The sequence below is a fragment of the Quercus lobata genome, chromosome 2, assembly GCF_001633185.2.
Source record: "Quercus lobata isolate SW786 chromosome 2, ValleyOak3.0 Primary Assembly, whole genome shotgun sequence".
NCBI classification, from domain to species: domain Eukaryota; kingdom Viridiplantae; phylum Streptophyta; class Magnoliopsida; order Fagales; family Fagaceae; genus Quercus; species Quercus lobata.
In genome coordinates, this window is record NC_044905.1 from 84,776,603 (window position 1) to 84,801,510 (window position 24,908).

The 24,908-nt window shown below is 41.8% G+C and overlaps 3 protein-coding genes across 3 annotated transcripts; 2 read left to right on the forward strand and 1 right to left on the reverse strand.

The window, feature by feature from the left end:
- Positions 1 to 2,910: 2,910 nt before the first annotated feature.
- LOC115976912 (transmembrane emp24 domain-containing protein p24delta7-like) lies at positions 2,911 to 7,138 on the forward strand. Its single transcript, XM_031098455.1, has 4 exons — positions 2,911 to 3,310; positions 3,913 to 4,122; positions 6,188 to 6,264; positions 6,781 to 7,138. The coding sequence occupies exons 1-4, from the start codon at positions 3,092 to 3,094 to the stop codon at positions 6,923 to 6,925; spliced, it is 651 nt and encodes a 216-aa protein (XP_030954315.1). The 5' UTR covers positions 2,911 to 3,091; the 3' UTR covers positions 6,926 to 7,138.
- A 1,478-nt stretch (positions 7,139 to 8,616) lies between these two features.
- On the reverse strand, positions 8,617 to 11,906 carry LOC115976910 (uncharacterized protein At5g39570). Its single transcript, XM_031098454.1, has 2 exons — positions 10,547 to 11,906; positions 8,617 to 9,002 (listed from the first exon to the last, which is right to left on the reverse strand). Exons 1-2 carry the CDS (start codon positions 11,831 to 11,833, stop codon positions 8,907 to 8,909), a joined length of 1,383 nt encoding a protein of 460 aa, XP_030954314.1. The 5' UTR covers positions 11,834 to 11,906; the 3' UTR covers positions 8,617 to 8,906.
- Positions 11,907 to 15,895: 3,989 nt separating this feature from the next.
- On the forward strand, positions 15,896 to 17,856 carry LOC115972991. Its single transcript, XM_031093206.1, has 4 exons — positions 15,896 to 16,538; positions 16,628 to 16,807; positions 16,883 to 17,280; positions 17,341 to 17,856. The coding sequence occupies exons 1-4, from the start codon at positions 15,896 to 15,898 to the stop codon at positions 17,854 to 17,856; spliced, it is 1,737 nt and encodes a 578-aa protein (XP_030949066.1).
- Positions 17,857 to 24,908: the final 7,052 nt, after the last annotated feature.

Here is a 24,908-nt window from a genome sequence, read left to right on the forward strand (position 1 = left end):
CTATGCAATGCCTTGGTTCTGTCCAAAACCTAGTTTTCCACATCCAAGTAGTTGGTTTCCCCATAGGCTCGAGTCCGAGGACTATGCAATGCCTTGGTTCTGTCCAAAACCTAGTTTTCCACATCCAAGTAGTTGGTTTCCCCATAGGCTTGAGTCCGAGGACTATGCAATGCCTTGGTTCTGTCCAAAACCTCGTTTTCCCCATCCAAGTAGTTGGTTTCCCCATAGGCTTGAGTCCGAGGACTATGCAATGCCTTGGTTCTGTCCAAAACCTAGTTTTCCTCATCCAAGTAGTTGGTTTCCCCATAGGCTTGAGTCCGAGGACTATGCAATGCCTTGGTTCTGTCCAAAACCTAGTTTTCCCCATCCAAGTAGTTGGTTTCCCCATAGGCTTGAGTCCGAGGACTATGCAATGCCTTGGTTCTGTCCAAAACCTAGTTTTCCACATCCAAGTAGTTGGTTTCCCCATAGGCTTGAGTCCGAGGACTATTGGTTCTGTCCAAAACCTAGTTTTCCACATCCACCAGGCTTGAGTCCGAGGACTATGCAATGTTCCTGTCCAAAACCTAGTTTTCCACATCCAAGTAGTTGGTTTCCCCATAGGCTTGAGTCCGAGGACTATGCAATGCCTTGGTTCTGTCCAAAACCTAGTTTTCCACATCCAAGTAGTTGGTTTCCCCATAGGCTTGAGTCCGAGGACTATGCAATGCCTTGGTTCTGTCCAAAACCTAGTTTTCCACATCCAAGTAGTTGGTTTCCCCATAGGCTTGAGTTCGAGGACTATGCAATGCCTTGATTCTGTCCAAAACCTAGTTTTCCACATCCAAGTAGTTGGTTTCCCCATAGGCTTGAGTCCGAGGACTATGCAATGCCTTGGTTCTGTCCAAAACCTAGTTTTCTCTTTGCGTGGAACCCTGGCTTTAGGGGAGGTAGCTCCTCAGCCAAGCCCCTAGAGTTATCTAAGCGATTAACGCTAATAAACGTAGCCCCTAGTTACGAATCATAGACCTTAGCGGAGTTTTACACTAAAACTCTATAACCAGTTGTTAAAAATGGCAAAGGAACTCTCTCAACCTACCGTCTATACCAACACACAAGCCTTCCCCACAGACGGCGCCAATTGTAAGGACTCAATTCGTGACGAACCGTATCGGTGTTGGGCTCGTACGTAAAGAGGCCCATACAATATCATTTGTAGAGCGTGGGTTTGAAAGGCTAGGCCTTGGTCACCAGGCGGTGGGTTTTCCGTGGTGTTCATACATGGTTAAGTTTTCTTCACCCCTGGAATCTTTTTCCTGGGTTCTGTCCAAAATCTAGTTTTCTCTTTGCGTGGGACCCTGGCTTTAGGGGAGGTAGCTCCTCAGCCAAGCCCCTAGAGTTATCTAAGCGATTGACGCTAATAAACGTAGCCCCTAGTCACGAATCATAGACCTTAGCGGAGCTTTACACTAAAACTCTATAACCAGTTGTTAAAAATGGCAAAGGAACTCTCTCAACCTACCGTCTATACCAACACACAAGCCTTCCCCACAAACGGCGCCAATTGTAAGGACTCAATTCGTGACGAACCGTATCGGTGTTGGGCTCGTACGTAAAGAGGCCCATACAATATCATTTGTAGAGCGTGGGTTTGAAAGGCTAGGCCTTGGTCACCAGGCGGTGGGTTTTCCGTGGTGTTCATACATGGTTAAGTTTTCTTCACCCCTGGAATCTTTTTCCTGGTTCTGTCCAAAACCTAGTTTTCTCTTTGCGTGGAACCCTGGCTTTAGGGGAGGTAGCTCCTCAGCCAAGCCCCTAGAGTTATCTAAGCGATTAACGCTAATAAACGTAGCCCCTAGTTACGAATCATAGACCTTAGCGGAGTTTTACACTAAAACTCTATAACCAGTTGTTAAAAATGGCAAAGGAACTCTCTCAACCTACCGTCTATACCAACACACAAGCCTTCCCCACAGACGGCGCCAATTGTAAGGACTCAATTCGTGACGAACCGTATCGGTGTTGGGCTCGTACGTAAAGAGGCCCATACAATATCATTTGTAGAGCGTGGGTTTGAAAGGCTAGGCCTTGGTCACCAGGCGGTGGGTTTTTCGTGGTGTTCATACATGGTTAAGTTTTCTTCACCCCTGGAATCTTTTTCCTGGAGGTGGGCTGGGAGGCTCTTGTTTCTGGCCATTTTTCCCAGGCCATTTTTCCCAGCCCCTTTATTGGTGCACCTAACTTTTTATTATATAGTCCATCTTGGTTGATCCTAGCCCTCTACTTGTTGGTCAGGCAGATGCTTTTTTCTGTGTCCATCCCATCAACCGTCCCCTCTTACTTTCTATTAGTTGCTAGGATCGAAGTTTACACCGTCCAAACGTCTTTTCTCATTAATCGGCTCTGGGCACTGGCAGGTGCATTTACTGAGGATGGGACGCATTTTCCTTGGTCCAATTTTACACCTTGCTTCCCTGTGGGCCCCCTTCCACTCACATCCCCTTCAGGGGGCTGTTTGGGGATAGCCTTCACTAACACGCTGATTTTCCCATCGAAGCTCTGAAGTGCCGAGGACAGGGTAGCTTCTCAGCCATTCCCCTTAACACCCCGGTCATTGATCATTCGTCCTCGACAGGAGGCCTCCTCGGCACGTGCCCTGGGCCTAGATAGAGTTTGGGCCGGATTGTAAACTTCTCGGACCCACAAAAATAAAATCAAAACATAAACAATCAAGACAATAAATATATTTGGTAAAAAAAAAAAAAAAAAGTCATACTCTGTTTTTGAGACCATTAATAATAAATTATTTTAAAAAAAATTTAATATAACTTTTATAATAAATAAAAAACTGTCAAAAACATTAATTATTTTTTTAATATAAAAAATTCTTTAAATGGTTCCTCATAAATTGCATTTACTGTATCCGGCAACTTTTTTTCAAAAAAAAAAAAAAAACGTTAATTTGGGATTTTCTCTCAGAAACATTGAAACTGAGGTAGATCTCCGTTTTGACCAAAAAAGAAAGAGTCACAGAAGCTCCACTTCCCAAATTCTTGTTTTAGATCTCCAGTTCTCCCTAAATTTTAAGGTTGTCTACACCTAAAAAAAAAAAATGTCTGGGTCATTGTTACTAACAGTTAATCTGCTTGCACTTCTAAGCCTGGGAGTAATTTTCAACGTGGCTCACTCACTGCGTTACGACCTTCAATCGGGCACCACAAAATGCATATCGGAGGAAATAAAAAGCAACGCCATGTCTGTGGGCAAGTACAGTGTTATCAATCCCAACGAAGGCTTTCCTCTTCCTGATACACACAGAGTTACTGTCAGGGTAATGCCTCCAAAACCCACAATTTTGTTTCTCAATTTTTTGTGCATTGGTACTGTTTGATAATCATTTTCTGCGATTTTAATTATTGGGTTTTGATTAGTTTGATTTTTGTTGGAGGGATTAATGTAAAAGACTTCTATTTTTTTTGGTGCTTTGGTTCAGTTTGATAATCATTTTGTACAATTTTGATTATTGGGTTTTGATTTGTTTTGGATTATTTTGTTGGGGGGGGGGGGTGACTAATGTAAAAAACTAATTTTTGTAAGTCATTATGTGTATAACTCGAATGCATATTGCAAATGGTATTGGTGGGTTGTTGTTTCTCTTATCTTGAATTGAATGAAGATATTGATGTAAATACAAGGTCTAATTTTTGGGTAAAAGCTAGTTTTTGGATTAAAATAGCCAATGATTAAATTGAAATCCAGAAGCTCCTGTGAGCATGCGTTTTGAATCTTTTTATAAATAGAAATTATCAATTTTTTTTGTGCTTTTCTTTTTCTTTTTTTTTTCTTTTTTTTTTTTTCTTTTTGGTTTTGGTTAATTTTGTGGTTTTTGGGCTTGGTTTGAGGGAATAATGTGGTTAATGGGGTTGTTATTAGGTGAATTCACCTCACGGGAACAATTATCACTTTGGGGATAATGTAGAAGCGGGTAATTTTGCGTTTACTGCAGCCGAGTCTGGTGATTATACAGCTTGCTTTTGGACACCTGAGCATAAGGCCCCAGTGACGGTGACGATTGAGTTTGATTGGAGAACTGGTGTTGCTGCAAAAGACTGGTCAAATGTTGCTAAGAAAGGGCAGGTTGAAGTAAGTGTTTGCTATGTCCTCTCTTAATTTGTGTCTTGAATTTAAGGAGTTACTGTCATGTTTCCTTTTAAGTTATTGGGTTACTGGTGCATAATATCTGTCTTGGCTGCTGAGAATGATACAGAAAGTCACTTCTAGGTTATTTCCTACCTTGCTGATAAGATGAAGAAGGTTTTTTTTTTTTTTTTTGGTTTCCATTTATAGTCATTTCTTCACTCATTTGAATCTTCTATTATTTGAAGTGGATAGGATGGTTCAACCCGGCAATGGTACTATTCTGCTGCATTCTAAATGGAAACGAACTTAGATATTCTGAGTCATAAGTCCGGACCTACAGTAATGTTATCATCCATTATAGGTTACTAGAATTGGTCTAACCAAGACTACCATCATGATTTCATGTTTTATTCAAATAGCCCATGTTTAATGAAACTTCATTCTTTAAAGCTTATGTAATAATGATCAAGTTATGGTGGGATTAAATGTTACATTTTTTATTGAGTGTGTGTGACAAAACATGTTGGTCCCAAAAATCTTTGACTACAGCTTGATTGTTGGTTGTTGCATGCAACAAAACATGTAGTTTTTAATCATTTACATTACTGCATGTGCTATTTTATTGCATTAAATTCTTGTGATTTGTTTGAAGTGCACTCTTCTGTGGCCTTGTTTTGTTTACTAGCAAGTAAACATGCGTGGATTTGTTGGTTGAATCCTGTATGATATCGTTTTATATGTGGTTGAGGGTTTTTTTTTCTTTTTTGGGTGCTGCCGTCGGTTTTGACTTAAAATTTTAGCAAATCTTCAGTTTTCAAGCTGTTGTTTCTATTCTCATGAGCCTCTTCTTTGCCATTTGTGGCCCTTTCAATGATAATTTTGTGTCAAGTCACATCAGCTGGTTGAAACATTTGATACTATTCTTTAACATGGAGAAAATCTTGGCAAACAAAGCTTCTGCAAAATTTTCCATAGGTTGCGTGGATAAATTGTGGTTAAAGTAGTTGATGATGGTGAGAATTTATATTTGTTTGAAAGTGGACCTGGGAAAAACAGCTACAGCCTCAGAAGGATCTCTTGTTTTCATTTAAGATTTCAATTTCCGTAGTTATCAAAATGTTGTGTTTGAATATTTTCTTTAGTCTACAGTGTCTAGCATCGCAAATCGTAACTTCTTAATTTTTTTTATAATTCCATAGTTTTGTTTTTTGGGGGGTGGGGGGGGATTTGAACCCTAGATGTTTCCATTGAAAACACCTTGAACTGCCAATTGAGTTGTAGGGCTCTTGGCATAAATCATAACTTCTTAATTATGCTGCTCTTTGGTGGGTTTTACGCTAAAGGTATACCATATTTTTACAGTTGTACTTGTATATCATAATCTTGAGATCATAATTTTTCCAGTTCTGGTGTGAAAGCTAGTTGAAGGACCTGCATCCATGTCTTAGGCTGCCATGGGAAAGATAAATCTTGGGATAAACTATCTATTGAAGGGAAATATAAATTCATGTTTGTGAGGCCCAATTTTAGCATCAAATTAGGAATATGCGTGGTGAATCTTTCAATGTTTGAAATTAGAATGACTTGAATCAAAATGAACATAGAGACAGGCTGAAAAGCTGCCTTCCCACATGAAATATTTCCAATTAAATAATCTCATTCATGGGATTCAAGTGATAGCCCAGTGATAATGACATCATCCTTTGTGGTGCCTCGTGTGTGGTTCAAATCTCACCTCCTCCCCCACTATCTGCCTATCAAAAAAAAATAAAATAAAATAATAATAATCCCGTTAATTGCTATTGGATGAATTTCTTTATGGCTCTCTATACCAGTTTCTTAAGGCTCTTAAGATTTGCCATTTTTGAAAACCAGGTATGGTTGTTGTGTTTATGGGATAATCTTATGTCTTAATGGATGTTAGGAGCTGCTTTTCCTATCATAAATTTAATAGTTCTTAGTCTTCATTTTGGTCATTTTTGTTTTTATATGATAGATCCAAGCAATTAACAGAAAGATATACTTCACATGGTCTGCTGATGTATTATTATTTCATATTTTGTGCTAGACGATGGAACTTGAGTTGAAGAAATTGTATGACACAGTCGCATCCATTCATGACGAGATGTTTTATCTTCGTGAGAGGTACAAACACAATTTTCTCTGTAATATTATGGTACTTATTTGTTTCAACTTTAAATCTCACTTCATGTGTATTTTGGAAAGGGATATCTTATTGTAGAAGTTTTTACTTAATCATACTATTTCTAACTGAAGATGACATGAAAATTTTTTGTGCAAATTGTTCCACATGCACATAGAATACATTTAAATAGATTGAAATTGCTATCTCCATTGCTTACACTTCACTCACCCTGTGTGTGTGTAAACAGAAATTTTAAAACTCTTGGTAGCTCAGTCACTAATATCGCCAGTGTCCAAGAGTTGGTTATCTGGTTGAACACACATTGCTCCTACTTATTCTTTGTAGACAAATGCGAAAATTCATTCATTTTTCCTCAATTGTACATTTCAAATGCTTTGCATTTTAAAATTATTAACCTTAAGACCTTAGGCCCTAATGAGCATCTACGATCTGGGTTTGTTGTTACTAGAGGCCTTTTGGCTAAATCTGATGTATTTTTGTCCTTGGTGATCTAGGGAGGAAGAAATGCAACAGCTTAATAGATCAACTAACTCTAAGATGGCTACCTTAAGTTTCCTCTCCCTTGTGGTTTGCTTGTCGGTGGCCAGCTTGCAGTTTTGGCATTTGAAGACATTCTTTGAGAGAAAGAAGCTCCTCTAATTTTGTTTTGGCATACAAAAATTGCAATTTTTGTTTTCTAACTTACACACTAAGCAGGTGTATGATCATGTTATGTACTTTATTCTTTCTTTTGTTAATGTTTTCTGGAGTAGATGTTATCCCCAATTTATTAGTTGTACAATTCATACTACTATGTAGTATTTAGTATATTTACAACAATGCTATAGACAAAAAAAATTTCACAACTTTTTACACGATTTGTTGAAGTAGCAGATCATGATTAGTACAACATCACTTTTACTAAAACCACCATTGACATCATTTTATTGTACACCAATCACAACATGCTACCTCAACAGTTGTGAAAAATGTTGTGCCCTTAGACATATTGAGATTTTAAAAGTTTTCAGAAGTCCCTATCTGTTTTAAAGTTCATGTAGAGTGATTGATAGGTTTGTAGAAGACAACGTGCTTTTTGCAAAATGCACAAATCTGTCTTCTTTTTTTGGTTTTTTGATGGGGCACAAATCTGACTTGTTACTATGATCTCGGGTTTGGGTTTGTGTGTCATACCCTAAGTAGTTACTCATCTCATTGACATAGGCACCCGGATTTTATAGAAAAGCTATCCTGATTATGTTCATTGCCACACACATATGATTGCCCATCCCATGGACAACGAAAATCTTTTTCTTTTTCTTTTTTAAATGGAAATTTTTGACAAAGGATCCACCAATTCCTTGTCGGCTTCGGGAATACTGAATGCTTGGAGTCAGCCAACAATGGGCCTCATCCCACGGCAAAAGTATATGATGCAGCGGGTATATGTATAACGCCTCTGACGCCTCTTTCACATAAGATTGGACCTCACAAGCATGAGACTCACCTATATGAAAAAGGCGTTACATGATCCTGATATATCCTCTCCCTCCTATGCCCTTTGGCATGCAGAACAATAAACTGTTGGTTCAAATATGTAAAAAATGGTGCCTCTTATTGATTGATTCATGACAAAGCCAATGTGACCTTGTAGGAGGAAGGAATAATTAAAGAAAAGAGAAAGATTGTTACTTAAAATCAATTGGTAGAGCTTGCAAGGATAAGGGCATGATTAAAGGAATATTATTGTGATTTTAAAGAAATTATCACGAATTCATGATCTTCTAGTGAAAGCAGAATGCTTCTTGCTGAATATCACAAATTTATTTTTCATATTGACTGATGTATAGATTTTCTTATCAAGATGTATCATAGATAATTGTGTACAAGAAAATTATTATTACTAAAATTTTATGTGCATAACACTTTGTCACAAAATTAGTAGTAGTTTGTTACATTATGGATGGTAAACTTTGTTACATATCTAGCATCTACTAGTGTTTTCCACAGATATCCAGGTTCAAATCATATCACCCCCAACTCCCAACTATCAATGTATCGAAAATGAAAAATTTCGTTGCATAACACTTACCATCCATTCAGCATCATTCCTCGGCCTTCTAATCTATATAATTACAAAGCTTTCTTTTTTTCTTTTTTTTTTTTTTTTTTTTTTTTTTTTTTTTTTTTTTTTTTGGAGAATCAATTACAAAGTTAATTTGTCATTAAATCCGTCTACAATAGTTCTTTTGCTCTGCTTCTAAATTGGTATGTTTTATATCTATTACGAAAATCGTAATCAGTAGGGCATTACATAGAGACTTATGTTTTAAAAACTCACACATCATGAATACGATTTTAAATATGTACTACTCATTTATAGTTATCATGAATTTGTTAAACGATATGAATGTGACCAACCACACCAACCCAAATATCTGGGATTTTATTTAGAATCACACAATGAGACATACTTGAGCTTATACATCCAAATATATCTTACTCAGAAATCATAATAAACTTACACCATTCCAATAGGACAATACCACTCAAAAGACTCACAGAAAAACATGCCTCAACCCTTTATTTAGTAGCCAATTATGGCATGAATCCCATTCACCGGGCAACACCAGCATTCCATTCACTCATCATCATGGCTCTTGCGGTGGTGGTGATGCTTATAACGGTGGTGCTTCTTCTCCTCATCATCATCATCATCACCAGAGCCATCATCTCCCTGACACATATATACACGATCAGACAAAAGACAGTTCCAACCAATTGCAATAAAAACAAGTTCATCTTTAACTTTCTTAGCACACCCATACCACATACATGGCATGCAAACAAAACAAGGTAGGTCATCCAAATCTAAAGTCTATTCTGTACCCGCTTTTGGTGATTGATGAGACTAATCTGTACCCTAATAGCTATTTTCAGCATGGTCATGTTCATGATAACGGACATTAATGTAAGATATGGATCTCTCAAGGTAATAATCAAAGGTGCCCATAATTTATATATACCAACTCATCTAAAATTGTGTAAAACAACATTCACCTTGTCTGCTTTTATAAAATAACCTAAGAGCACAGACACAACACAGCATGGCACAGGAAAAGGCAATTCTTGAAAAACTAGGACAAGACATGTTAGGCACACGGTAGTTAATTACTTAATATATATTTAGGTATGATTATACATTTTTTTGGGGAATATTTTAAGTTTTTTTAGAGGGGCTGGGGGAAGAGGTTTTTCGCTTTGGGCCTAACAACTGTTACCGACTACCAGGCAGCTTAGAAAATAACCAAAGAACCTGATGTTCAGTCAAATATATTATTTCACTGGTACCTTGAACCTACATGCAACAGGAGAACCAGGGTTAAAAAAACCATTTGTTCCAGGAATTCAAGCTTGCTTAAAATTGAGAAAACCTCGTGTTTGGGAATTCTTTAGAAAATTTTCCATGATATACAAAGACTAATACCACCAACCTTAGGGTCTTAGCTCAATCTAGCGGAAGGAAAGTCCAATATTCATTTGGGTGCATCAACAAGACTTGCATATGCTATAATCAACTCTAGAATGTCTTTCTTAACTCAACAGGCATAATCAAATTTCAGACAAGATAAAACATACCACATACTCATATTACATGACTAAGCTAGCATTAAGTTGATGGTTAATTGTAGCTTCCCTCATAAACTATGGTCTCACTTGCAATGTCTACACTAAACTATAATTTTTGCCACTGACACCTTAGTATAAGATTAATTTGCAATGGTGACTCCAACATCCAAAACCAGTCATAAAATTAACAAATTAGTGAGCTCATTGGGCTAGACATTGCAGATTAATTGGAAGTTTGGAACTAATCTAATAATTTTAACTTATTATTGCACCACACCACCAAACCAACCCACTAATTTGATGGTAAAATCCTGACATTACAAGAAAGTAACACTAAAGAAGACACATAATCAAAACTCAGACAAGATCAAGCATACCACATACTTATAATAGTGAACATTCATTCCAAACAAAATAGATGTTTAATGTTAAATTTAATAACCACAACAACAACAAAGCCTTAATCTTGGATTCGACTACCGATCCTTAACAGACTAATCAGGGTCGGCCACATATATTCTATTTGATATATTAATATATATAATATCATATCACAAATTATTCAAACTAATTGGTCATAGGAATTCTTTCCCTCCATTCTAAACATATAGTAACAAGGAAATGGAATCAAGGAAAGAAATGGTCACTCACATATTTCTTGCGGCCATAGCCCTCTTCACTCTCCTCACCATAGCCCCCATACTTGGGCTTCTCATAGCTCTCCTCTTCCTCAGACCTCCCATACTTAGGCTTCCCATAGCTCCCCTCTTCCTCAGAACTCCCATACTTGGGCTTCCCATAGCTCCCCTCTTCCTCAGACCTACCATACTTGGGCTTCTCATAGCTCCCCTCTTCCTCAGACCTACCATACTTAGGCTTCTCATAGCTCTCCTCTTCCTCAGACCTCCCATAGCTAGGCCTCTCATAACCCTCTTGCCCCTCATAACTTGGCCTCCCATAACCTGCTGGCCTCCGAGGCGGCTCATCCCCGTAACTCGGCTTCTCAAACTCAGTCGTCTCACTCCTCCCCCCATACCCATATCCACCACCACCCTCTTGTTCCTCCCCATACCCGGGTTTCCGCCCGTACCCGGATCCATACTCCGACCCAGGTGTCTCATACTCGGGTTTCCTACCATACTCCGATCCGGCAGCCTCGTACCCGGGTTTCTTACCATACCCGGATCCGAATTCCGACCCGGGTGTTTCGTATTCTGGTTTCCGGCCATACCCAGATCCAAATTCCGATCCAGCAGTCTCATACTCAGTCTTTCTCCCATACCCGGATCCGTATTCCGATACAGGCTCCTCAGTCTCCGGTTTCCGGCGATACCCAGACCCGTATTCCGATCCAGGCTCCTCAGACTCCGGCCTCCGCCCATACCCGGACCCGGTCTGTTCAAACTCACTTTTCCGTCCATACCCAGAACCGTATTCCGGTTCTGGCTGCTCATACTCACTCTTCCGACCATGCCCAGATCCAAATTCAGAGCCGGGTCGCTGCCCATACCCGGATTGATATTCAGACCCAGGTCTCTCAGACCCATAACCAGGCCTATTCACACCAGGAGGGACCCCATAACCCGATTCAGGCCTAGGCCTATCTCCATACCCACCAGAAGCACCGAAGGTGTCGGGTGGACCAGGAGAGTAACCGGGTACGGCCCCGGGTCGGGGCTTGGGTCGGGCATAGCTGCTGTACTCGGTTTGAAGAGCCTCATCACCGTAAGCAGAGGGCTCAGAATGAGAGGAGTATTGGGGGCGATCGTAGTCGAATTCATCGGACTGTGAGGATGAAGAGGGATAGCAGGTCTCATCGGTCGGCTCGAGAGGACGCCCGTAGGTGAGCACTTGGTCGTAGCCTCCACCATACGGCGTCGGATCGTACTCGTCGAAATCGTCCACGTCAGCATCTGCACCGCGCGTGTTATACGGCATCGTTTCAGGAAAGTTGTTTTGTTTTGAGATCTGATGTGATGAGAGGAGAGAAATGAAAAGGAAACGCGAGGACTAGGATGGATTTTATAGTAGCTTGACTTGCCGACAAATACGGCGTCGTTTGGGAATGTAATAAGGGAAATTGCTCAAATTAGGACCCCGTTCGGTTGTCTTGTGGACACGTGGGGGAACTAGTAATGGTTGAAAGTGAATGTGATGGGTTGTGGGCCTCAGATACAGTTGAAACTTTGGGATGCCTTATCTAAAATCATTAAGTAGTGGGCCACGCGTTTGATTTTTTCTAGATTTTTATTTTATTATTGATATCAAAAATAAATAAATAAAAAATGAAATTAATTGGGCCAACATGGCTCCTAAGTCCAATTGTTAAAGTTTGGCTAATGACACATATAGATAGGCCCAATGATTTGATACGTAATATCGTTTTCAGAATAGCAATGTTTAATCACGGGCTTGTTAATTGTTATACATGTACCATAATTCCGTAAGTTTTTCCATCAACCACCTAGATATGTCGACCATTTTAACACAATCCTTTCTGTTTCACTTTAATACGATCCTTTCTGTTTCACTTTAAATGGGGCGTCAATTTCATAGTTGAGATTTTATTTTATAGGTCTAACTGCACACTATTTTAAATTTTAGATAACGTGACATTAGATGTACTTTAAATATGTAATATCAAATCTAAACTATGAAATTGATCCCGAAGAGAATTATTTTTCACTAAGGATGTTGTATTGTAGTGTAGTGCATGCCTTGTGGTGAAAAGAGTGGTTAGAATTTAAAGAAATTTACTGGTAGAGTATCCTAAATTTTCTAGGATACTCTACCAATAGATGGCATTCAACATCGAGAATAATTATACTCCAAAAGAAGAATAATTTGAAGGCCAAAATTGGGTTTTACTCCTTTCAGCCAAACTTTCCAGTAAAATGCTTCATGTTTGAAACTATTTAAGAATATGTCTCTGTTTTGAAACTTGATTTTTAGAAAATCAAGTTTCAATGTAAAACTCAATTTTTGGACAATCGAATTATAGCGAAATATTAAAATAAAAAATAAAAAATTGTGGAACTCGAGTTCCACACTAAAAACTCAAGTTCCGTGAACTCGAGTTCCTTGAATGGAACTCGGGTCACGTAACTCAAGTTCCACAATTTTTTTTTTTTTTTTTTTAAGTTTAATTCCACTATAACTAGATTTTTAGAAAATCGAGTTTCAAAACAGGGGCATATCCCTAAATAGTTTCAAACAATGGGGCATTTTGCTAGAATTTTTCGACCAAATGGGTATTTTGCCATTTTGGCCAGCATTTGAAATTGAACGTAGTTGATACAATGATTGGCTTTTGTTTTTTTTTTTTCTCAAGTAGTAAAAATTGGTTTGGTGGAGAAATTTTTTGTTGTTATGCTTTAAGCAACCTTAAGCACATATATATAGCTTAAATAACTTGCTTAAAATGAGTTGAATTGAGTTTATATAAGAGCTCATAATGTTAATAATGTCGTCTCCTATTGCCAAAATCTCATATTTGTCATATGCATTTTGTTATCAAATATGTGTGTGTATATATATATTTGTCATATGCATTTAGCTGCTGATATAATTAATTCTTAGGTGATAAAGATGGGGATGTGTCTTCTTTACTTTTGCCCCATACCTTTTTTTGATGAACCAGAAATTTTATTAAGCAAGAAACAAAACTACAGCTAGGGCAAGGCATATATATATTTATATATATATATATATATATATATATATATAGTGTGATAATGTTGACGGCTGAACAGCTTTGCTAGTTGTAGCATGAAAATTTTATCGGTGTTTGTGTTTCTTTTTCAACTGTGATCAGATAACGTTTGATTATCAAGGCTGGTCTGATGAAAATTGTATAGGTGTTTTGTGTTATTGTATTCTTTTAGTGCTATTATTGTTGATTGCAAGTTCCTCATCAACTTGTTGGGAGTTTCATCAGACCAGCCATGCTTACAGCTTAGTCTTATTCAGAACGAAATCATTGTGCTTAGACTTCAATAATGCTATTCCTGCTTATTTTGTTGTGGGTCCAACTAGAGGCTGAATCTGGCTGATGCATGAATTAAGGATTAAGGTTTTTTCTATTTTTCTTTTGGATAGGGTGATAAGGATTAAGGTGTTTGTTATGTTTGACTATTTTTTATTGGACTTTCCAATCAATTTTTGGTATAGGTGGAAATTGAACTTCAAATTTTTTATTCAACCTTAAGAGATTTTATCAGTTGAATTAAGTAAAACCCACACTTTATTTTTATTGTATGAATTCAAATTTCAACCTAAATGATAAACTAGTAATAGTTTATCTAAAAAGATCAATGCTAGTAAAGGCCATGCCGTAATAATAGTAATGCTCATTCTATTATAAAAATAAAAATAAATTATTCTTTTGTGAAAATTTATCTATTGGCCAGATTTACACAAACCTTAACGGAAACCTTAATGGAAAGTATCATTTCATCAAACATTTGGGAAGAAAGTCATTTTAGAAAACAGGGAGGTTGGTCTAACTTATCTTAATATTTTTACTTTTATTATTTACTAATCATTACAAAAATATATATATGTGAAATTTTTATGCAGTTGGACATTGTAGCCAAAGGAGAGACACCACATCATAACATTTCCACCTTCCCCTATAAACGAACAGGACTAACTGAAAATCACACCCTTAAAATTTGGGGTAAGTTTGATTTTTCTCCTCAAAGTTTACAAATTTTGATTTGGTCCCCTAATGTTAGCTACTTTGTGGCTAATAAAACCCTTGCACCAGGGTCCAATTGCATCGTAACCTTCTCCATCTGATGATGCACAGGATCGTCAGTAACAGTGAGCGGATGGAACCCTTCGTGGTGCGAGAGAATATGCTCAACGACGATCACCGATGTGGTGCCTGCCACAACGTCTCCGATGCCAAAGTCAGAAAAATAATCGTCAATCAAGATGTATCTCTGTGTGTGTATATTTCGTACCTTTTTACTGACTGTGTGGGAGCTTTATATTTGCATCCTTGGGGGCTAGCCGTTGGGGTGATAAATGCTTTCTCAAGTAACGCCCCTGGTCCAATAATGAGACTTTTTAAGAGGTTCCCAACGGTCTGCTGGGCTGATTTCGTAACCGCTCAAGTCATTGATTGACTGCATTGAGTGACTCTCTGTCTTCGTCAGTGACGATGGTTTTCCTCGTTGTTCCTGATGACTTCGTCAAGGATGCTTCCTCCGTCACTAAATGTTATCTTCGTCTAGGGATGCAGCATCGTCATTCCCATCAATTGCCCCCCAGGTTCTGAGTTCGTCAGTGACGTGTCATGACGATCACAGAAGATGAAAAGCTTCTCTTGTGACTCTTGGGGTTCTGTTCCGCATTTAATACTTAGTGGCGGCGCTACAGGAAATCATGGCCACGTGGCGCGTGACGATCCGTGGAGTTAATGGTGTGACCCTTGGGTTTCCCGCTGGTTTTCTGATAGCTTTTTGGTCTAAGTTTAAAACTACTCTTTTTCAATTTTTTCTTTCACCTTTCAAAGAGCGAAGACAAAAAGTTTTTCAGTGATATTCCGAGTGATATTCCGAGCATTCTCTTGAGACTGTCTTTCTTCTCCGACTCGCCTTGCGCCGTGCTTTTGCCGTTCCGCCATTGGAGGTGTGTGTCTCTTTCTTTTCACTTCCTTCCTCTTTTTGTTTTTGCATAATCTCTGATTCTATGTTTCCTTTTATTCTTCTTTTGTTGTTGGTTTCTGCTTTTCTTCTTTTTGGGGATTTAGTTTGAGTTGTATCTTTCTGCCCCTTAGATTTCTGCATTTCCATGGTTGATAGTTTGGAGGTTAGGATAGCTTGTCCGTCGGTCTCCTTCCTTTTCGCGCGTCTGGGGGGGTCTTTGGGCACCTATCCGTTTCTGGAAAATTTTGTGTCTGAGGGTAATTGTCTGAGCGTGGTTTTGGGCGACTTGTTGCCCTTGCTTCGTCAATCACTAAATTGGTTCGAGGGTTTAGCTAGGAGAGGGTCAATGTCTGAGGTTAGATCTAGCGATCTCGAGACTGGGTTGTCTTCTAGTGACGACCCGGTTGAAGGAGATACAGCCGTCTCTGGCCAACGGGTGGTTAGGGCTTTTCATGCCCTTGAGGAGATTTGTGGCCTTGACGCTGAGACCGTGAATAGATTCAAGGATCGGTTTCAGTTCCCCTCTAGGGTTCGTGTCCGTCTACCCAGGGAAGAAGATAGGGCCTGCCACTTTTCCCCAGGTGAAGTGTGTTTTTATGAGTCATCTTTCACCTGCGGGCTTAGATTCCCCGTCCATCCGTTCCTGATGGAACTTCTAGATCATTTCGGTATTGCCCCCGGGCAGCTCATGCCTAATTCGTGGAGGATCGTGATCAACTGTATGCAAATATGGTTGGCCTCCAACGGGGATATGATCCGGCTGGCTGAGCTCACCTACTTGTACCGCTTGAAAGAATCCAAAGAGTGGGGGTATTATGAGTTAGTCCCCTGGGAGAGAAAGACTAGGATCGTCAAGGGCTTGCCCTCGTCCTTCAGGTATTGGAAATCGCGCTTTTTCTTTGTGTCTGGGGACGACTTCGAGACTCAATCCAGCAGTGATTGGGGTGATATCCCAAGGTTGCTCCGTCGGTGGGGAACCCCGACCTTAGGTGCGTCAGTATTTCTCCCCGTTGTTTCAATTTTGCCAATTTTGAGGCTTTGGCCTTTGCTAACTTTTTTGTTTCTTTGTTTGGTGTAGCTAAGAGACGGCCTGGATTGAAGAGCAGATACAAGGAACGCATAGAGACTGCGATCGGGTACGCGGAGACGATTGAGAGCTGGGACGAGCTGGTCGACCCCCGGTCTCTTGCATTTTACAATCTCGGTCCTGACCCTTCTCCTTTTGTTCTTCGTCAGCTTGGTATTGAAGGAAAAAAGAGTAAGTTCTGACTTCGTCAATGTTTGATTCTCCTTGCGTACTTAGGCATTTTTGATAAATGTTTTCTTCTTGCAGAGATGACGACCAAGTTTAACAAGGACATGTACGCGAAGATGAGGTCGAAGAAGGACGAGCCCTTGTCCAATCTAGGGAAGAAGATCGTGCGTGTGACCGGGCAGGGCTCTACTCCTACTCCCCTGAGCACCCTTCCTCTCGTAGCCCTTGAGACGACGAGAACTTCCTCTCCAACTGCATCAATAGAGGAGATCGTCACTCCCGGCTCAAAAAGGCAGCGTGTAGCTGGTAAAGGGAAGGAGAAGAAGAAAGCTGATGTTTCCTCGTCAACAATATGGGATGATGAGAGGTTAGCTTTGGACAAGGCTCATGAGGTCATCACTCCAGCGGACCTAAAGGCTCTCTCAGACATGTCTTTAAATGACGTTGCCTCCCGCCATGTTCATAAGCTCGTCCAGGTACGGAGTTCGTCAATTTTTTTTTTTTTTTTTTACTGACGACTTACAACCTCTTTTCAGGTGTTGGGAGAGAGCCTCCACATTACTGCTGAGTATATCACTCAAGAGGCCAAGGTGGCGTCTCTGACGACCCGAATGGAGGCCCTGGAGAAAGAGAACTCCGACCTGAAGAAGAACCTGATTACCTCCATGGACGAGGCGACCTCTTTGAAGCAGAAGGTCAAAGTGTTAGATGACGACCTCAGGGTTGAACGCCAGTTGACCCAAGAAAAGGATGAGCAGCTTCTTTCAGCCAGGGAGAAGCTTGCAACTGTTGCCGCCAGGTCGGTGGAGGCTTTCCAGACCACTGACGAGTACAATACTGTACTCTTCAGTTGGTATTTCAAAGGCTTTGAGCTGCTCAGGAGGTACCTCGTCAAGCACCCTTCTGGGGTCAACATGGAGAGTTTGGATTTGGAGGAGGTAGATAAGGAGATGGCTTTGGACGAGGCTGCTCAGTCCTCTGCCCCAGATGGTGATGCTCCAGGTCCTGCCACCGATGCCCCTGCCACCGTGGACGCTTCTGCTGATGCCTGACCCTGTTACTTAGAGAAAAATTTTTGTTGTATTTGGTAGATGCCCTTCTTGTTTTGGGGCCCTTTTTTTTTTAAGTCTAATTTCAGAACAGTTAATTTTATTTTGAAAACAATGATAGTAGCCCAGTGGTTATGGGCTGGAATGAAGTTTACTTACTTTTCTTCTAGATGCTTTGGCTGATTTACATCTGTTTATAATTTTGTGCTTTGTTGCATCCTATTTTGATTTGACGCATTGCACTCTTTTCTCCGTCCACTGACCCCTGCCACTTGTGACTTTAAGGGGGTGCCGTCTGGCGGCTTAGGTCCGTCCAGGCGAGCTCTTGTTACTTAGTCCTTTAGCTGTTCGATTATGGTCGTTAGTAACTTACATCCGTCAAGGCGGAATCTTGTTACTTAGTCTTTTAACCATAATTATATGGTCGTCAGTAACTTACATCCGTCAAGGCGGAATCTTGTTACTTAGTCTTTTAACCATACTTATATGGTCGTCAGTAACTTACATCCGTCAAGGCGGAATCTTGTTACTTAGTCTTTTAACCATACTTATATGGTCGTCAGTAACTTACATCCGTCAAGGCGGAATCTTGTTACTTCAATTTTTTATTGGCCTTATGGTTGACCAATGCTGCCTGCGCAAAAACATCAGAAGAAAAATACTTTTATTAACTTTAATACCGAATGCATTCGTGTATTACATTTACTCATGGTATTTCTTTAAGTGTTCAATGTTCCATGGACGAGGGAGCTTTTGTCCGTCCATAGTTTCCAGGTGGTAACTTCCTTGCCTCGAATAATGGATGACGCGATAAGGCCCTTCCCATGTAGGGCCCAGCTTCCCTTGAATGGGGTCTTTAGTCGCTATAGTGACTTTGCGAAGGACGAGGTCCCCTATGTCCAGACGCCTGAGTTTAACCCTCTTGTTGTAGTACTCGGCCATCTTTTTTTGATACTTCGTCATTCTACCGGACGCATTATCTCTTACTTCATCCAGGCAATCCAAGTTCAACCGCAGTCCCTCGTCATTGGGTCCATCTCTGAAAGTTCCTCGTCTGATGCTTGTTACTCCAACTTCTACTGGGATTACTGCCTCTGTGCCATAGGTAAGCCTGAAGGGTGTCTCTCCTGTTGGGGTTCTGGCTGTAGTCCTGTACGCCCACAGGACACTAGGTAGTTCTTCTGGCCAGGCACCTTTTGCTTCGTCCAGCTTGGTTTTGATTATCTTGAGCAGCGTCCTGTTCGTTACTTCCGTCTGTCCGTTTGCCTGAGGATGTCCAGGGGATGAGAACTGATTCTTGATCCCGAGGTCCGAGCAGAAGTCTCTGAAGCCTTGGCTGTCGAACTGCCTCCCATTATCAGATATGATCGTCAAGGGAATCCCGAACCTGCAGATTATGTTTTTCCACACGAAGCTCCGGATCCGAGCCTCAGTGATGGTTGCTAGGGCCTCTGCTTCAACCCATTTTGTGAAATAATCAATAGCAACCAGAAGGAATTTTACCTGACCTTTACCTTGGGGCAGAGGACCGACGATATCGATTCCCCATTGTGCGAACGGCCATGGGGAGGCTATGGTCGTCATTTTCTCCGCTGGGAGCCGCTGCACGTTCCCATACCGCTGGCATCTGTCGCACCTTCTGACGATATCAGCAGCATCTCCCTGCATGGTTGGCCAAAAATACCCCGCTCTTATCACCTTGTGGACTAGGGATCTGGAGCCGGCATGGTTGCCACAGATTCCTCCATGTACCTCTTCTAGGATGTATTTGGCCTCGTCCTCGTCAACGCACTTTAGATAAGGCATAGAGAAGCCTCTCTTGTACAAGACGTCATTCAGGATCGTAAACCTGGCTGCTCTCTTCTTCACCTTTCTGGCTTCGTCAGTATTCTGAGGTAGGTGCCCATCCTGGAGGAAGGATATTATGGGCGTCATCCAGGTGCCTGTGCTCTGGATGGAGAACGCCGCCACCTCTTCAATACTCGGGTGTTTCTGGATCTCTATTGTCATGTCTGTGCTCGCCTTTCCTTCTTCTGACGACGCTAGTTTCGATACTTCGTCGGCCCCAACATTCTGGCTTCTTGGTATCTGGACGAACTCCACTGTGTCGAACTCTTGGGTTAGTTGCCTTGTCAGTTTAAGGTATTTCTGCATCCTCTCTTCCTTTGCCTCGTATTCTCCACTGATCTGTCCGATTATCAGCTTTGAATCACTCTGGATTAGCAAATTTTTGGCCCCAAGAGCTTTCCCAAGCCTCAAGCCCGTCAATATTCCTTCATACTCGGCTTCGTTATTGGTGGCTGGGAACTTCAGGTGAACCCCATACTTTATCACTTCTCCGTCGGGGGTGGTTATGACGACCCCTACTCCCCCTCTCTTTTGGGCTGACGAACCATCTGTCTGTATTGTCCATTTATCGACTTCGTCAGTAGTTCCATCTTCGTCTGGCAGAGTGAATTCGGCGATGAAGTCAGCCAGAGCTTGTGCCTTGATAGCTGCTCTTGGATGGTACTCGATGTCAAATTGGCTGAGTTCGACTGCCCATTGGACCATTCTCCCTGCGGCTTCTGGTTTGTTCATTGATTTCTTAATTGGTTGATCCGTCATCACGAGGATAGGATTTGACTGGAAATACGGCCTGAGCTTGCGCGAGGCTACTATAAGTGCAAACACAATCTTTTCGATCCTTGGGTACCTGAATTCAGCTCCTTGAAAGGCTTGGCTGACGTAGTACACCGGGAGTTGCTTCTTACATTCTTCTCTGATCAAGGCTGCGCTTACTGCCGAGGCTGATACTGCCAAGTATAAGTATAAGTTCTCCCCTCCTTTGGACGGGCTTAGGAGAGGTGGACTGCTCAGGTATTGCTTCAGCTCCTGGAATGCTGTTTCGCATTCGTCGGTCCAAGCAAAGGCCTGCTTGAGGATTTTGAAGAAGGGTAGGCATTTGTCTGTGGCCCTAGAGACGAACCTGTTCAGGGCTGCTATCCTTCCTGTAAGTTTTTGCACGTCCTTGACGGTCTTAGGTGAAGCCATGTCGATGATAGCTCGTACCTTCTCTGGATTTGCTTCTATTCCTCTCTGGGATACCATGAATCCCAAGAACTTACCCGAGGCTACCCCAAAAACACACTTGCTTGGATTCAACTTCATCTGGTGCTTTCTCAGGGTTGCAAAAGTCTCCTGCAGGTCGTCCAGGTGAGCGAGCTCCTCCTCGCTCTTGACGAGCATATCGTCCACGTATACTTCCATGTTCCTGCCAATCTGTTGGCTGAACATTTTGTTCACCAATCTTTGGTACGTAGCTCCAGCATTTTTCAACCCAAAAGGCATCACCTTATAACAGTAGAGTCCTTGGCTCGTGATGAAGGCAGTCTTCTCCTGATCTTCTTCAGCCATCTTTATCTGGTTGTACCCTGAAAAGGCGTCCATGAATGTCAGCAGCTTATGTCCGGCGGTGGAGTCCACGAGCTGGTCTATCCTTGGTAGAGGGAAGCTGTCCTTTGGGCATGCTTTGTTCAGGTCGGTGAAGTCTACACACATTCTCCACTTTCCGTTCGCTTTCTTCACTAGGACGACGTTGGCGAGCCATTCTGGATAATATACTTCCCGTATGAATCCAGCCGTCAAGAGTTTGGTTACTTCCTCTGCAACTGCCTGATCTCGTTTTGGAGCGAAGGTTCTTCGTCGTTGCTGAATGGGCTTCCTACTGGGGTCCACATTCAGCCTATGCTGGATAACTTCTGGAGATATGCCTGGCATGTCCTCGTGACTCCATGCAAAGACATCTAGGTTCCCCTTAAGGAATTTTATGAGCTTCGTCTTCATCTCGGGGCTTAACATCGTCCCTATCCTGGTCGTCTTGTCCGTATTTCCTTCCACCAACTCTACTATTTCCAGGGTCTCCATCGCGTCCTCCTCTTTTTCTTCGATCGTCCACGTGTGGTTTTCCTTTTTTGCCAGTACGGCTTGATAGCACTCCCTTGCCAGGACTTGGTCACCCTTCACTTCACCCACGCCGTTGTCTGTTGGGAATTTCACCTTCAAACAGTAGGTTGACGTTGCCGCCTTCCACTTGTTTAGGGTGGGCCTCCCAATGATGACATTGTAGGACGAAGGGCAATCTACCACCAGGAAGTCTACTTGTTTGGTCAACTGCAGTGGGTAGGTCCCTGCCGTCACCGTCAGAGTCACTATTCCCCTGGGGTAGACCCTGTCTCCACTGAAGCTGACGAGCGGAGAGTCAAAAGGACGGAGCCTTTTTGGATCCAGTCTCAGCTGCTGGAAGGCGGGGAGATAGATGATATCCGCTGAGCTCCCGTTGTCAATAAGGATCCTTCTGGTATTGAACCCTTCTATATTCAGTACTATGACCAGGGGATCGTTGTGAGGCTGCTTTACCCCCCTGGCGTCTTCTTCATTAAAGGACATGTCTTGGTACGTTCGTCGGTGCTTGGACGGAGGCATGGTGTGGACGCTGTTCACCTGTCTATGGCATGCTTTTTTGAGTGATCTAAATGACCCTCCTGAGGATGGTCCTCCCGCGATCGTATTTATCTCCCCGATCACTTTGCGTGGAGGTTGGGACGGATGGTCGTCATCCCGAGTAAAGGATTCATGTTGGGTCCTGTTGTCGTCTCTGACCTTGCCATGTTCCCCTTTCTTTACATATTTCTGTAACTTTCCTTTTCGTATTAATTCCTCTATTTGTTCCTTCAGGTCTCTGCATTCTTCTGTGTTGTGACCGTGGTCTCTATGGAACCGGCAATATTTGTTCTTGTCACGTACGTTGGGGGACGAATGTAATGGCCTGGGCCATTTGAGATAATGCTCGTCCTTGATCTGCGTGAAAATCTTGTCAACAGGCATAACCAAAGGAGTGAATTTTACCTGACGAGGATTTTTGTCGTCTCTCCGTCTATTCCCATCGTTGTTCCGACGTTCGGGTCTGTCTCTCTTTTGCCCTCTGCGGTCGTCTTCTCCTTTGGACTTGTCCCCTAGTCTCTCAGCACCTTTTATGGCAGCTAGAGCATCCTCCGCATTCATGTACTTTTGTGCCTTCAAGAGCATCTCAGCCATTGTCTTCGGGGGGTTTTTTGCAAGAGAGGCCACAAGGTCTCTGGATCTCAACCCTGCTTTGAAGGTCGTCAGCTGCACCTTGTCATCAGCTTCGTCCACTTCCAGAGTTTCCCAGGTGAATCGCTTGACATATGACCTCAGAGTCTCCTTCTCTCCCTGTCTTATGGTGAGTAAATAATCTACTGGCCTCCTTGGGCGTTGTCCCCCTATGAAGTGGCGCAAAAAAGCACTACTCAGCTGACTGAAGTTATCTATGGACGAGTTTGGTAACTTAGTAAACCACTCTCTTGCGGCTCCTTTGAGAGTCGTAGGGAAGGAACGACACAATATCTCGTCGGGTGGCTGCTGGAGACCCAAAGTCGTCTTAAAGGTATTAAGATGATCCTGAGGGTCCTTGAGTCCGTCGAAGGGCTCTAATTGAGGCAGGCGAAACTTGGACGGCACGGGGCAATCGAGTACTGCTGCAGTGAAGGGCGAATCTGTAGCCTTTACCATTTTGTCTACACTCCGGTCCGTCTTTTCCTTGATAGCGCTCCTTAATTCGTCCATCTCTTTCCTCATTTCTCGAAGAAGATCTGAGTTCTGTTCGTCCGGAGTAGTTGGTCTCCGGGGGACTTCCCTCTGCTGGCTATCCCCCTCTCCCTCTCCCTCCGTGTTACCCTTGGACCGGATTTCTTCTTGTTGAGCTTGTTGAACCTGCTGGAGCCGCAGCTTCATTTCCTGGTTCTGTCTGGTGAGTTCCTCAATGGTGGCTGCAAGGGCTTGAACTTGCTGGGCCAAGGTTGCTGAGTCTGGGTTGGATTCCATCTGGATAAAGCTACGTTTTCGAATGTGAATCCGAAAAGATGTTCCCCACAGACGGCGCCAAACTGATGATGCACAGGATCGTCAGTAACAGTGAGCGGATGGAACCCTTCGTGGTGCGAGAGAATATGCTCAACGACGATCACCGATGTGGTGCCTGCCACAACGTCTCCGATGCCAAAGTCAGAAAAATAATCGTCAATCAAGATGTATCTCTGTGTGTGTATATTTCGTACCTTTTTACTGACTGTGTGGGAGCTTTATATTTGCATCCTTGGGGGCTAGCCGTTGGGGTGATAAATGCTTTCTCAAGTAACGCCCCTGGTCCAATAATGAGACTTTTTAAGAGGTTCCCAACGGTCTGCTGGGCTGATTTCGTAACCGCTCAAGTCATTGATTGACTGCATTGAGTGACTCTCTGTCTTCGTCAGTGACGATGGTTTTCCTCGTTGTTCCTGATGACTTCGTCAAGGATGCTTCCTCCGTCACTAAATGTTATCTTCGTCTAGGGATGCAGCATCGTCATTCCCATCAACATCCTCACTTCTTCCTCCTCCTTGTCTTAAATTTCCTTGACTTGCAACTCCATCAAGTCCTTCCTACTCTTGCACTCACTTGCCATATCTTGCCACTTCTTCTCCCTCGCCTTCTCTCCCCCCATCTGCAAGCTCTTGTTGGGGCTCTTTGACACCACCTCATCTTCCTCCTTCAAACTTAAACAATCCAACAGTTGGATTGACTCCGTCCTCTAATCCAATGATCCTAATCTCACAAACTTTGTCTTATTTCAAGCTTTGATTAGAGTAATTGTACAATGATTGTTTTGGCTTTGAAATCTTGATCTTCATTTGGTTCTCAAGAAAATGTAAAATAGAAACTAAAAATTGAGATCATATTGAAATGTTTGGATAAACAAAAAAGTGGAATCATATATAAATGTTAAAAGTCCAAAAAATTGGGCTATATTTTTATATTTGGATGCTCAAAAATGTTGTGAAAGGGAAAAAAAAAAAAGAATCATTTTATCTTGTTAGTTTATAAAATTTTAAAATATCCACAGAATTTCATAATTAACAAAGATATTTATAGAATTTATTTTAAAATTTAAAGTCTTTTTTAATCTATTTAATCTATATGGAATAATGAAACACACACGATAGATTTAAGAGTTATTT

What these genes read in the sequence shown, in the direction of transcription:
- LOC115976912 (XM_031098455.1), top strand. Translation starts at nt 3,092, where the DNA reads ATGTCTGGGTCATTGTTACTAACAGTTAATCTGCTTGCACTTCTAAGC. An exon ending in CTAAGAAAGGGCAGGTTGAA is followed by an intron (nt 4,123 to 6,187) that starts GTAAGTGTTTGC and finishes ATTTTGTGCTAG; the next exon opens with ACGATGGAACTTGAGTTGAA. An exon ending in ATGTTTTATCTTCGTGAGAG is followed by an intron (nt 6,265 to 6,780) that starts GTACAAACACAA and finishes TTGGTGATCTAG; the next exon opens with GGAGGAAGAAATGCAACAGC.
- LOC115976910 (XM_031098454.1), bottom strand. Translation starts at nt 11,833, where the DNA reads ATGCCGTATAACACGCGCGGTGCAGATGCTGACGTGGACGATTTCGAC. An exon ending in GCTATGGCCGCAAGAAATAT is followed by an intron (nt 9,003 to 10,546) that starts GTGAGTGACCAT and finishes TATATGTGTCAG; the next exon opens with GGAGATGATGGCTCTGGTGA.
- LOC115972991 (XM_031093206.1), top strand. Translation starts at nt 15,896, where the DNA reads ATGTCTGAGGTTAGATCTAGCGATCTCGAGACTGGGTTGTCTTCTAGT. An exon ending in GTGGGGAACCCCGACCTTAG is followed by an intron (nt 16,539 to 16,627) that starts GTGCGTCAGTAT and finishes TGTTTGGTGTAG; the next exon opens with CTAAGAGACGGCCTGGATTG. An exon ending in TGGTATTGAAGGAAAAAAGA is followed by an intron (nt 16,808 to 16,882) that starts GTAAGTTCTGAC and finishes TTCTTCTTGCAG; the next exon opens with AGATGACGACCAAGTTTAAC.